Raw genomic sequence first — 12,808 nt, 5'->3', positions numbered from 1 at the left:
TCTCAACAGTAACAGTGGAAATCAACAGGCGGTGGAATATATTCTGAAAGAAACCTTCAGCACTGTGTTCTGTCCCTGCTAAAAATATCCTGGAAGAATGAAAGCGTACATCCTTAGGTTCCATGGTGAAAATTCTAAAAGATGTACTTCAGGCAGAAGGAAAGTGATTCCACTTAGAAAGGTCTGAGATAAGAAGATAAACTGAGATAAACTTTAATTGTATGCATATATTTATTGTTAGAATTATGACCCTAATAGTAAGAGTATGTAACTTCCAAACTATCACAGAAAACCAGGATTAGACCTATGTAATTTAATCTGTTAGGGAAGATTAGTGGTTGCTGTGGATACCTTATATTGCTCAGGAAGAAGCTAGAAATCCGTCAGTATTAAACATTAGTTGGAATCAAGTATGCGAGAAAAATTTAAAGGTAGCTTACTATGAAGCCATGATAATTTAAACAGTGTGATATTGTCAGAGACATGCGGATCAAGGGAACAGAGGGCACTCAAGCAGGGCACACCTAGCTGGACACTGAGTAGAGAGGCAGCTTCCAAAAGAGTAGGGAAAGGGGGAGTTACGCAGTAAATGGAGTGGGCCCATGGTTTTCTATTTTGGGTGGGGAATAACCAGAGGGTTCAAGACCTGAATGAAAAAAGTACAAAACGAAAGCTTTACAGATTAAAATAAATTGTTTTACCTTAGGTGTTTAAAATAGAGAAAGCACAAATCATAAAAGATTAAAGAGCAATAGTAGACCACATTAAATTAAACATTTGAATAACAAGATTCCCAAATAAAAACCACGGACCAGAAAAAATGTTGATAATGCATAATAGTGTGCAGTCAACAACCCCGTGGATAACTGGGCAAAAGACATCAACAGGCAACTATCAGAAGAAACCTTTAATGTCCAGTGGCTTGATTTCAGGGAATTACAAATTCAAAAAGGTGACGGGGCAGGGTGACACTGCTGTAGACACAGGGATTACTCCCTCCCTCCCTCTCAATGCTATCAAAAGATGCTCTTTGGAAAAATTTCCCAGCAGTTGGGTGGCTTAAGGAAACTCCCATAGTCATGTGACTCCAGATACTTCTGGGGCTGGTTGAATAAAGTGGATGTCAGCCCTGACTGGCGGCATCCAAGTGACTGTGCTGTGGGGCTGTGGTGTGCTGTCGGGGCCAGGAGAGTTGGCAGGACTATAATAACCTCTCATCAGGCCCTCTAGACAAACAGAATTCAGGCAGTGGATACCACTGCTCTTAAATCATGAGCATTGGATTTGGTCACATGGAGGGCTAACAGCATGCTGGAAAAACAAGGTCATGCAAGTGTCATTATATTGAGCCTGACTGTTTGGAGAGACTTTGTAAACTTAAAAATTTACATAAAAGCATGTTGGAAATAATTTCATGTGGGTGTATCACAGACAGAGGCATCATTGCTCTGCATCACTTAAGAAAACTGAAGTGTTTGCTGTTAAGTGATCTTCCTGGACTAAGAGAAAAAGTAAACCTTGTCCAAGCCTTTGAGATAGAACCACCTTCTCTAGAACTAAAATTAGACTTGAAGTAAAATAGTAACATTCAGTAAGTGTCTTAATTCAAATGGAAGCATCTACAGGTGAACGGATAAAGATCTGGTACTCACCATAAAAAAGAGTGAGATCTTGCTGTTTGCAACAACATGGATGGGCCTAGAGAGTATTATGCCCAGTGAAATCATTCAGACAGAGACAAGTACCATATGGTTTCTCTTATATGTGGAATCTAAAAAAACAAATGAACAAACAACAACACAAAAACAGACTCATCGGTACAGAGAACAAACTGGTCGTGGCCAGAGGGGTGGGGGTGGGAAACGGGAGAAATAGGTGAAGGGGATTAGGAGGAACAAACTTCTGGTTATAAAGTAAGTAAATCATGGATATGGGGGGGGGGGAAGTGTCCTATTTCAATATAAAGTATCATTTGAAATTTTTTTTTTTTTAAGATTTTATTTATTTGTTTGACAGAGAGAGACACAGCGAGAGAGGGAACACAAGCAGGGGGAGTGGGAGAGGGAGAAGCAGGCTTCCTGCTGAGCAGGGAGCCCGATGCGGGGCTCGATCCCAGGACCCTGGGGTCATGACCTGAGCCGAAGGCAGCCGTTTAACGACTGAGCCACCCAGGCGCCCCTCATTTGAAATTATTTAGATATATTTATCATCAATAGAACTAAAAGGTGGTCATATCACAACATTTTAAAAGCAAAGAGTCCCTCATGTAGAAAGTAAATATTCAGACATGACATCCTAAAATTGAGTTGGAAGTGAGAATTATGTACATTTTAAGAAAAATGCAAACCCAGATAACCTTTTAATTCTAATATATTCCTCATTTTATGTAGATATCTCTTGATGTAGATAGGGTTCTTTAAAGTGATTTAAATGTATAACACATATATGTATAACACAGATAATCTTTTTTTAAAGATTTTAGTTGAGAGAGAGAACACAAGCGGGGGTGGGGTCGCAGAGAGGAGGAGAGGGAGAAGCAGACTCCCCACTGAGCAGGGAGCCTGGCTCTGGGTTCAATCCCAGAATCCCGGAGTCATGACCTGAGCTGAAGGCAGACATTTAACCAACTGAGCCACCAGGCGCCCTACATTTTACTTTAAAGTTAATAAAGCATGTTGCTATAAATGTACAGATTTGGGGGGAAAAAAGGCTGACAAAAATCAAGCTTTGGCTGGAATATAGGGAGTAGAATATTGGCAAGTTGATGGTGGGAGTGTATCAGTGCAGCCCTTTTCAGTAGAGAGTACCATTTTGCTCTCCATTGTTGAGCATGCACAATTCTCTGTCTAGGAAGAGAGCCTAGAGAAACTTAGCTCTGGGCATAGGAAGAGAAGTGTAGGAAGAATGCTCCTTGCTGCTGAGATGACCAGGGAATAGAGTGTGTATATTAAGGTAGTGGAATGCTATATAGCCGTTAACCTTTGGAAAAGAAAAAAAGCAAGTTGCAAAAAGATGTACAGGATCATACTATTTATGTAGACCGTTAACTCTTCAGGACCCATTTACATCTGAGGAGGAAGGAAAGGGAATGCTGTGAGGAAGAGTTAACTCTGTTTCTTTAAAAAAAAAAAAAACTGACATTACTGTGGCAGTGTTAATATTTGTCACATTAGAGTATGGGTAAATAGATATATGGGTGTGCTATAAAATATTAAAAATTTTAAAAGATCACAGTCGTAGGACTTTACGTTTCTAGGTGTGAAGATAAATTAATTTTTTTAAAGTTGCAAAGAACAGCTGCACAGTTTTTCAACTTCGCTTCTTAATGCCTTACTTTGCCTTCTGTGTATCTGACTTCCAAGTACCCGTTTGGTTCCATCAGGAGTCATAGAGTTTAGGGGCGCCTGGGTGGCTCAGCTGTTAAGCATCTGCCTTTGGCTCAGGTCATGATCCCAGAGTCCTGGGATCGAGCCCCGCATCGAGCTCCCTGCTCAGCAGGAAGCCTGCTTCTCCCTCTCCCACTTCCCCTGCTTGTGTTCCCTCTCTCGCTGTGTCTCTCTCTGTCAAATAAATAAAATCTTTTAAAAAAAAAAAAAGAGTCGTAGAGTTCTTACATAATTCTCCTCTTGGGATTCTGTCCTAAACAAGCAATCGGAAATACAGAAGAGGCTCTGTAAGGTAACATTCATTCCTGAGGTCCTTAAAATTGTGGAAATTTGACAGCAGTATGTTTTTAAAAAACAAGAGTGAAATTGTTCACTGAGTTTGTTGGGCAGCAGTAAAGGTGGGAGCTCCTGTCAGAGAGTGCTGTGATGTGTCACTTGGGCAGAGAGGAGTGATGGGGAGGGTGCGGCGTGATGCGTGGTGTGAGATTTCAGCTACGTAAAACCCCACAGCCTGGATGCCTAGAATAAAAAATGAGCTAATGAAGATGCTCTCCATGTGGGAGGGTGCCAAGTGTTCCAGGGGGTTTTTTAGCTTTGGCTTTACTTACCCAAATGTTTACATAGTAACAGTGTTACTTCTCTAATGGAAAAAAAAAATTTTTTTTTTTAATTTGTCCAAGCCTAGATTTAAGTTCTGGTTTTTTCCTACTTTCTCTTTATAGAAATAATTGTCTGTTTCTACTTTCCTTATTGTATGACCAGGCTCTTGCGTCCCCCTCCATCGATCAGTCTCCCTGTTACGAGAAAGGGTTCATTTTTTTACTCAGAGACACATATTCACTGTAGGGCATTGGGAAACCAGAAAAGCACAAGAGCAGACGTCACCAGCAGTCCTTCTACTGGTTATCCACTGACACCGGAGATCGAATTTTGTCTGCATGTGTGTGCTTTGTTTGTTGTAGTGGGGGTTGCATTTAATTCCCCATCCTGATGAGAGGCAAGGAGAATAATTGCCTTTGAGTGTGTCTTCACCCTTATATCGAAGTCATCGTCACTTCCTTCTGGTTCTGTTTGAGTGGCTGCTTCTTTTACCAGTGGCCTGAGCACTCCTGTGCCACACACAGACATTCATGACAGCCTCCTGCCTCTACTCTACAGTCAGGCTCACCTCCCATGGCTGCTAGGGCATGTCCTATTTTAGAAAGATTCTTCCCAGAGTGAAGTGCGTGTAGATAGTGTATGTAGTGGTTGGGGTTTCCTGGGGATGGAGTGGGCTGCCAAGGTTGGGCTCTCTGCTCTCACAGTCGTGGCCAGGAGTCCTGTCAGCCATGTTTTCATGTACTGGTTATGGAGGGTCATGCGCATTGGAAGAAAAGGCTGAGGCGGGTTTCTCAGAACTGTCTTCCTCGTAGGAGTAACACTTAGGCTCTTGGGGACTGTTCATTGACAGAAAGCTGAAGTGCGCACTTTTGCTCAGCCCTGACATTGGTAACCACAGTAGCCCCCTTCCAGCATGCTGTTGGCCTGTGCTATTCTTGGCCAATCTGTGGGCCAGAGTTTAGAGTTGTGTAGTCATACTGCTTTATTGGACCTTCTTTAGGGGGTCCTACTGCCGCTGTGTCCAGCCCTCCAGTCAATATTAAGTTCTGGCTCTGCTCCTGTTTGCTGCAGTGTCATTTGAGCCAGTCCCCAAGAATAAATCAACTGTCTGGATTTGCACAGTAGGTTTTAGGACTCCTTTCAGAGAATATTTTGGGAGGTGTTAGGGGATTTAATAGAACGTCATGAGCTTTGATTACGTTGGTAGTGTTAAAGAAATGTGAATCCCATATTACTGCCCTGTCCTGTGTTATTTCTCTTGTGCCTGTTTATTCTAATCAAACATCATAACCTCATCTTATAGGGTGCTCTTCCTACCTTAATTGGGAGCTCAATCTGTGTATAGCCTAGGGACACTTGACGGGTTCCCCAAGTGTTCTGGATCACTTGGAGGGAGGCAGGACTGACCGCCTGAGAAGGCCTTCACAAAGGAGCTCAACCATCCTTCTGCAAAATTTGGTTCTGGAGATAAAACTATAGTGACCCAACCCACACTCGCATTTTGGTTCAAACCGTGGGCCTTTGGGGTAGTTGGCTGGTGATTTGGACATAAAGTTGCCATTTATTTGGGTTATAAAGGTTGGTCCAAGTTCTTATGTTGTTCTGAAGTTAAGTGGGTTCCCTGCAAACAGTGAATCCAACAGTTAAAGGCCCATGTCAGCTAGAAGTAATGGTATGCTGCTTCTGACCCCCACTGTCTTAAACCAGATGACTTGCCGGGGGGTGTGGAACCATTCCTCAGAACACTCACCATCTCTCAGGCTGACCAGAGTGGCCTTGTTAGGGATCTAGGGCAGTAAGGAAATCCACCCCTGCTCTCAACCTAGCATGGCAATGAACGACAGGAAGTTCTTTGAGCTAGTCAGTAGTACCTGGTGTTCTTTTGATTAAAAGCTGGCTTTCCCCTCTATTCTAAAGTATGTCCTTGTTGTCTTTCCCTTCATATCTCTCTCTCTCAGGGGTTTTTGTTTGCTTTTTCTTTTTTAATTGAGTCGTAATATAAATAAAACATTCTGATTTTTTTAGGTAAACTTTATATACAACACAATATGTAGATTTAAGTGTACAATTCAGTGTGTAATTAACGTCCCTGTATTTCCATCACCCCCAGAAAGTTCCCAGGGTACATAAATCTTAAGTTTATATCATGAATTTTACATAAATATCTATTCATGGAACCACCGCCCAGATCAAGATGAAAATATTTTCTAGCAGATTTCAGACTCGGTGTCTGCCCTCCGCATAACATGCAATCACATATACTCTCTGTCAGGGCTGTGTGGGATACTCTGGTGCTGCACTGCTTCCTGAATTCTGAAATCTGAAGTTGCTTCTCTCTCAGTGGCTCCATAGTGCAGCTCGTTTCCTCTGGCGTCCCCCACTCCTAGTGCTGTGCCCCCTAAGGAATAATGTTTTGTCTCTCGCAGATCTGGGACACAGCAGGCCAGGAACGGTTCCAGTCACTTGGTGTGGCCTTCTACAGAGGTGCAGACTGCTGCGTTCTGGTATTTGACGTTACTGCCCCCAACACATTCAAAACCCTTGATAGCTGGAGAGATGAGTTTCTCATCCAGGCCAGTCCCCGGGATCCTGAAAACTTCCCCTTCGTTGTGTTGGGAAACAAGATTGACCTCGAAAACAGACAAGTAAGTGCTAAAGATAGTGGGAATCCTAAATGTGGAGGCTTATGAATCTGCCCTCATTTAGGTCATGGCTCCTGGGCCTTTTAAAAGTGGCAGCTAAATTTCAGATGACAGGTACTGGTTTTAGTGGGTGTTTTTTAAGATTTTATTTATTTGACAGAGAGAGAGACAGTGAGAGAGGGAACACAAGCAGGGGGAATGGGAGAGGGAGAAGCAGGCTCTCCGCCAAGCAGGGATCCCGATGCAGGCAGGGCTGGATCCCAGGACCCTGGGATCATGACCTGAGCCCAAGGCAGGCGCTCAACGACTGAGCCACCCAGGTGCCCCTGTTTTTGGTTTTGATTGGTAAAAAGCCATGTGCCTTAAGGACCAGTCCCCAGTAGATCTCTGTGTATGTGCGCCCCCACAGTGGGGTAAAGGGGAGGCATAACTAACTAGTTAGCTGCCCAGTCCTTGGAATCGGGCCTTGCTTCCTAATCCAGTAAAGGCATACCATTTTTGCTTCCCCTGTGGCAAAACAGGGACAGTGAAAGTCTGCAGTGGTATTACCTTTGAAATTATGCCAAGAGAATAGCAAGTCCATTTTGTGGAGTTACCTATACTGGCCATCATTTTGGTCCCTATGAAATAATTTGACTTGAGGCCCGTTGCAGTCTGCATTTTGGTCTTTTGGATTTAAAGGCAGACTAGTGTTTAAAGCCTGGCTCATGCACTTTTAATTTGGGAGTATTTCTTGGAGTATGAATCTTGACTTATATAACAAGAATACTCTGGGATCAGATGACAGTGTACCCAAAAGCCCTGGCACCCAGGAGAAGCTTGGGAAATGGTGGCTTTCTACTTGGCCCGTTACTGTTTTCCTCTCCTATGAGAGACACTGGCTTCTAAGGTGACTTGTGGTTTGGTGGGTTCTATGCAAAGCCCAGAATGGCTCCAGAAAGGTACCTGTGGGAACGTGAACTACCTTCCGGTTAGCACCCTTTGAGGACCAGGGCCCACGAGACCTGGTTTAAATCCCCATGCTGTCTCCAGCCGGCTCTCACTTTGGGCCATTGTCTTTGCCCTCTGAGCCTCAGTTCTCCTTCTGTACTCGAGAGGAGAGAATTAGATTTTGTCATTCTCGAGTGCTCCTGTACCTCAGGGGCCTGCCTGGATCTCCATGCGTGCAGAAGATTGCACTTTGGGCTTTTGAATAAAATTGCTCTGGTTTACTTTGAAATAGCATTTCTCTTGGGAGCATAGACTCTTAATTATAGCTTGGTTTATTTCTGGCCATTGATCTCTTTTTCTCCCTTTCTTAGGTGACAGTCCTCTCATGCCTGGAAGTGGGCTAGGGGTGGGGAAGGAATTAGGGTAGGAGAGGCAGGGGTGTCGGTGAGAGCTGCAGAATTCGGTGGTACAGGTGATGTAACACTAGCAGTAATAGGGCTGGGACTGCAAACCTTTAGACGGAGCTGCCAGGCATTTCCTGGGCTGGGACCTCTGAGGTCCCAAGAGAAACAATTCCGTACTTCCCGGGCTAGCTGCTTACTCTTTCATTGTCTGCCTGTAAGTGTAGCTAAGGGTCAGAAACTATGGATTGTAGAATGCGCTTGGGTTTGAGGCCTAGCTGTATTACACAGAGCTGGCAGCGTGACCTCGGACAGGTGTGCAGCCCCCTTCCTCAAACCCGTGCACACCCTCACCCTCTGGTCTGCTCCCTCACCTGTGCTAGCTGCCTCTGTTAGGAGCACACGTACACCCTTCTTCCTCTTCCAGGTGGCCACAAAGCGGGCACAGGCCTGGTGCTACAGCAAAAACAACATTCCCTACTTCGAGACCAGTGCCAAGGAGGCCATCAATGTGGAGCAGGCGTTCCAGACAATTGCACGGAATGCACTTAAACAGGTGGGTCTCTTGCAGCTGTCTGGCTCCCTCTGGTGGCTGACCGTCGACCTAGCCCGTGCCTGGCTTTCTTGTCCTTAATCTTTCTTAGCTCTTTTTTCTGTGTAGCCAGAACCCATGTGTTTATCTGGGAAGGCCATGAGGCATCCTGCTAAAGCTTCCAGAAATTCCACTTGTTTGTGAATAACCTATACAATGCAAGGGCAGTGAAGACAGGCTGAGGCCACCCTTACTTGGGTATGTTCTTACTCTCTCTGCACGCTGTTAGGAGATGAGACCACTAAGAGGCCCTTGGTCAGATGGCTCCTTCTACTGAAGGAGGGGATAAACTTGAATTCAAATCCCAGGTCTGCTACCCATCATTAGACCTAGTTTTTTTTTGTTGTTGTTTGTTTGTTTTTAAATCATTTCTGAGCTTCCATACCCTCCTCTGTCAAATAATACTTGATTTGGAGGGTGGTTGTGAGGATGGAATGAGATGGGCTCACTCTTGGCGTTCTCATAACTGGTTATATTTGATCACCAGATCACCAGAAGGAAAGCTTAACCAGAAGTTCTGGGAATTGTATTCCTTGAGTGAGGTGTTCTTTCTGATTTATGTTGTTAACTCAACTGTTCCCAGAAAAAGAGACCGTTACTTCTTCTTGGCATGAGGGAGTTGAAGGCTCTTTTGATTCAGCAGCTCTTTGGGGGCCAGTGAGTTAGGACAGATCGTGAAGCACCATCAGTCACCTGTGATGGTCAGACTTGGGGAGCAGGTAAGTGTCAGGTGAGGTGCACACCAGAATATGTGGAGAACATTTTGAGGAAGCACGTGGTGGCTGTAAAGGGCAAGCAGGTTCTGCCAGCTCCAGGAAACTGGGTTTATAGAAGGTACCAGTTCTCAGCAGGACAGGGCATCTGGACCTGTGGGTAGGGCAGTGACTGGAATGGGTTGTTCCAAGGGCTGGAGGCTGCACTGAGTGTTCCGTGATGAAAGAAATCAATCCACCCAAAATGCTAGGAGAGCCCCCACTGAGCAACACTGATAAACAGGCTGCAGGCCCCAGGCCTTTGCCTTCCCTGGTCCCCCTTCCTTTAACCCACCTTCACACCTAGGTCAGTAACCGAAGATGCTTTTCCTCGTGTTCCTACACTTGCATGCAAATCTAAACAGGTCTGGGGAGTTGTTTCCACCAGCTCCCTGCTAACTGGCATCACCAACAATTTTTCTCTCTGAATATTGCTGTCCCTGTAGCCTTATTAGAATGTTTTTTTGTTCCTACACGCTAGCCACTCAGGAGTAAGATAGTTAGATTGGAAGGTACCTGTGCTTTCAAAAGATGGTGCCAGATCACTTTCCTCAAAGGCAGTCGTACTTCAGTCCTTTTCTTCCTGCTCAGCAGCAAATGGCTAGCACCGCATGGGGCCCTGCTGCCGTGCCGCCAGTCGTCAGGCCCCCCCTGCTGCACACCGCCAGCACGCGGCACTGGCCTGGGCGCCCACCACTTCCCATGAGCCTTCTGTGAACCGGAATTAACTTGACCAGTATGGCAAGCGACTTTTCCAACGCTGCTATCTTTCTGGGGCATCAAAAAAAGTAATTTTTGTTAGGTGTGTCATTTTAAATGTCTAGGTTTCCTGTGTCTGGATTATTTGTTGTCTAATTCAATTGAAATTTATTTTGGCTTATGGCAGGAAAAAGGGACTCACCTTTTTTCTTTTAGAGGGATAGCCAGTTGTTTCAATTATTAGCAGCAAATTGTTAAATAAACCACTTTCCCCAGTGGACTGAAGCATTACCTTTGTGTATTTAATGTTCATGTATATTGGGATCTATTTTTGGTCTTCCAAAATTGGGTCTTCCCAGTCTATTTGGCAGCGTGCATGTTACTTGCCTGGACCATCTTGATTTGACTGCCTTTATATTGTAGTCTGACCTCTGCTGACAAGTGACTAGTGACTGACAAAAAGACTTTTTTGTGGGTTTTGGGGGGGGTTGGGTTTTTTTTATTTGTTTGTTTTGTTTTGTTTTTTGCTGTTTGGTGCATTTTCCATTTAGACTGAGAATTTTATTCCAGTTCCACCTTTTGACTTCCTCACCCTTCCCAAATACAAAACCTTATTGAGATTCTAATTGGGATTGCGTGTTAGAGCTCTCACTAGTGTGCTTTGGGTACCATTACAAAATATTGCAGACTGGGTGACAAAATAGCAGGCTTTTATCATCTCTTGGTCGTGGAGGCCAGAGGTTTATAATCAAGGCACCAGCACACCTCCCCCATCGGCAGAGTGCTAACTGCCGTCTTTCTCCTGTCCTCGGGTGCATGGCTTTTCCTCTGTACTCACAGCAAGCGCACGCAAGTGGGAACCCCCACTGTCTGGTGTCTTTTCTTACAAGGACACACTGATCCTATCCGATCAGGGCCCCACCTTTTATGACCTCATTTCACCTTCATTACTTTCTTCATCCTAATACTAGCACATTGGGGATTAGGATTTCGATGTAGAAATTTTGGAGAGACACAGACATTCAGTCCATAACAGCTATTATTTTAGGTTTTGTGTGCTATCCTTCAGTGACACTGTATCACTTTTCACATCCTTTGCCTTCCATATTAAATATATTCCTCGGTGCTGGTGGGAATGTAAAATGGTGCACCCACTTTGGAAAGCAGTCTGGCAGTTACTCAGAAAGTTAAACATGAAGCGTCACTATATGACCCAGCAATTCCACTCTTAGGTGTTAGCCAGGAGAAACAAAAACCTGTCCACAAAAATCTTGTACATGAATATTCATAATAGCATTACTCATAATGGCCAAAAAGCAGAAATAAAAACAAATGTCCCATCAAATGAAATATCCAAAATAGGCAAATCTGTAAAGACAGAAAGTAGATGTCAGTGGTTGCCAAGGCTTGGGGGTGGTGTCTGGTGGGGCTGGGGAATGACTGCTAATGGGTGCAGGGTTTCTATGGGGTGAAGAAAATTTGTGGAATTAGTGGTGATGGTTGCCCAACTTTGTGAATACACTAAAAACCACTGAATTGTACATTCTGTGGTATATCTCAGTAAAGCTTTTTTTTTTAATGTGTATTCCTAGAGGTTTTTATTTTTATAGAACACTGCCTGTCACATAGGTGCCCAGTGTTGAAGTGACAAACTGTTTTCCTGTACCAGGAAATGGAAAGCTGCTCCTCACTAGACACATGTTACTTCAGCAAAAAGTCACACTGAACGGACCATGGTCCATCTCCTATGACCTCTCACCACAGTTGGTGATAAAATTCATCCATAGCTGGTTTCTAAGTATGCAGCATTTAGAGGCAAAACCCTCCTAAATCTTTGGAGAAAAAAAAAAAACGGACCATCAGTCCAGAAAAATGAATGGCAAATAGGGAACTAGAGTAATGTTCTGGGACTGAGAGGGCAGGGAGCACTCATGCTCCAGCCCACACTTGCCTTGTGGAAGTGGTGCTAAGAGCTGCCAAAATCCAGCCCATGTTGAAGTCTGACTTCCAAAGTATTGGCGATGAGATGATACGGAGCACGCAGAAAGCATTTGTGAGCTGGCTGTGGTCCCCGAGCCACCAGATCTCCATCATGATGATGGAGAGCATGAGTCAGCTGTGTCCTGACTGCTCAGTATCGATTGCAGCTCTTCCTGCTTGGTTTCTCTCTTCACATTGTCCCAGGGTTGTCACAAAACCTGTCGGCCCCTTGCTCAGCCCTTGAGAGTTGAGCACCTTCTGCCAGAGCCCTCCCTTCCCTGCCGCGTCTGTACCCCAGCCTCCTGCCCACCGAGAGCCGTGGCGGAGCACCGCTGAGGCTACTGCTGAGCTCGGAAGTTCCCCATACCCTGAGTAACAGACCTTTCTCTCTCCCTGCCCAGGAAACAGAGGTGGAGCTGTACAATGAATTCCCCGAACCCATCAAACTGGACAAGAACGACCGGGCCAAGGCCTCGGCGGAAAGCTGCAGTTGCTGAAGGGGCAGTGAGAGCAGAGCACAGAGTCCTTCACAAACAAAGAACACACTTAGGCCTTCCAACACAAGCCCCTCTCCTCTTCCAAACAAAACATAAAGTCATCTCTCGAATCCAGCTGCCAAAAGAAACCCCCATCAACACACTCACCCTAAAACACACACACACCCCTGATACAAGCAGACTCCAGACACACACACACACACACACACACACACACACACACACACACACACACCCCGATACAAGCAGACAGACTCCAGACACACACACACACACACACACACACACACACACACACCCCTGATACAAGCAGACAGACTCCAGACACA

The 12,808-nt window shown here is 44.9% G+C and overlaps 1 protein-coding gene and 1 pseudogene across 3 annotated transcripts in view; both read left to right on the top strand.

Annotated features, from left to right (window-relative positions):
- RAB7A (RAB7A, member RAS oncogene family) overlaps positions 1-12,514 on the top strand; it is a 75,001-nt gene extending 62,487 nt beyond the window's left edge. For all 3 annotated transcript variants that reach the window (XM_025885737.2, XM_073901731.1, XM_073901732.1), the window contains 3 exons: positions 6,413-6,631; positions 8,387-8,515; positions 12,384-12,514. In XM_025885737.2, coding sequence (XP_025741522.1) covers positions 6,413-6,631; positions 8,387-8,515; positions 12,384-12,479 — 444 coding nt within the window. In that variant the 3' untranslated portion in view covers positions 12,480-12,514. The remainder of the gene's footprint in view (positions 1-6,412; positions 6,632-8,386; positions 8,516-12,383) is intronic.
- On the top strand, positions 673-1,780 carry LOC112834266 (ATP synthase subunit s, mitochondrial pseudogene; annotated as a pseudogene).
- Positions 12,515-12,808: the final 294 nt, after the last annotated feature.

This window comes from Callorhinus ursinus, unplaced genomic scaffold, assembly GCF_003265705.2.
Source record: "Callorhinus ursinus isolate GAN/ISIS: 27379988/994484 unplaced genomic scaffold, GSC_fseal_2.0 scaffold15, whole genome shotgun sequence".
In the NCBI taxonomy this organism is placed as follows: domain Eukaryota; kingdom Metazoa; phylum Chordata; class Mammalia; order Carnivora; family Otariidae; genus Callorhinus; species Callorhinus ursinus.
Note: the sequence above shows the minus strand (reverse complement) of the source record. Positions and strands in the feature narration are given on the sequence as shown.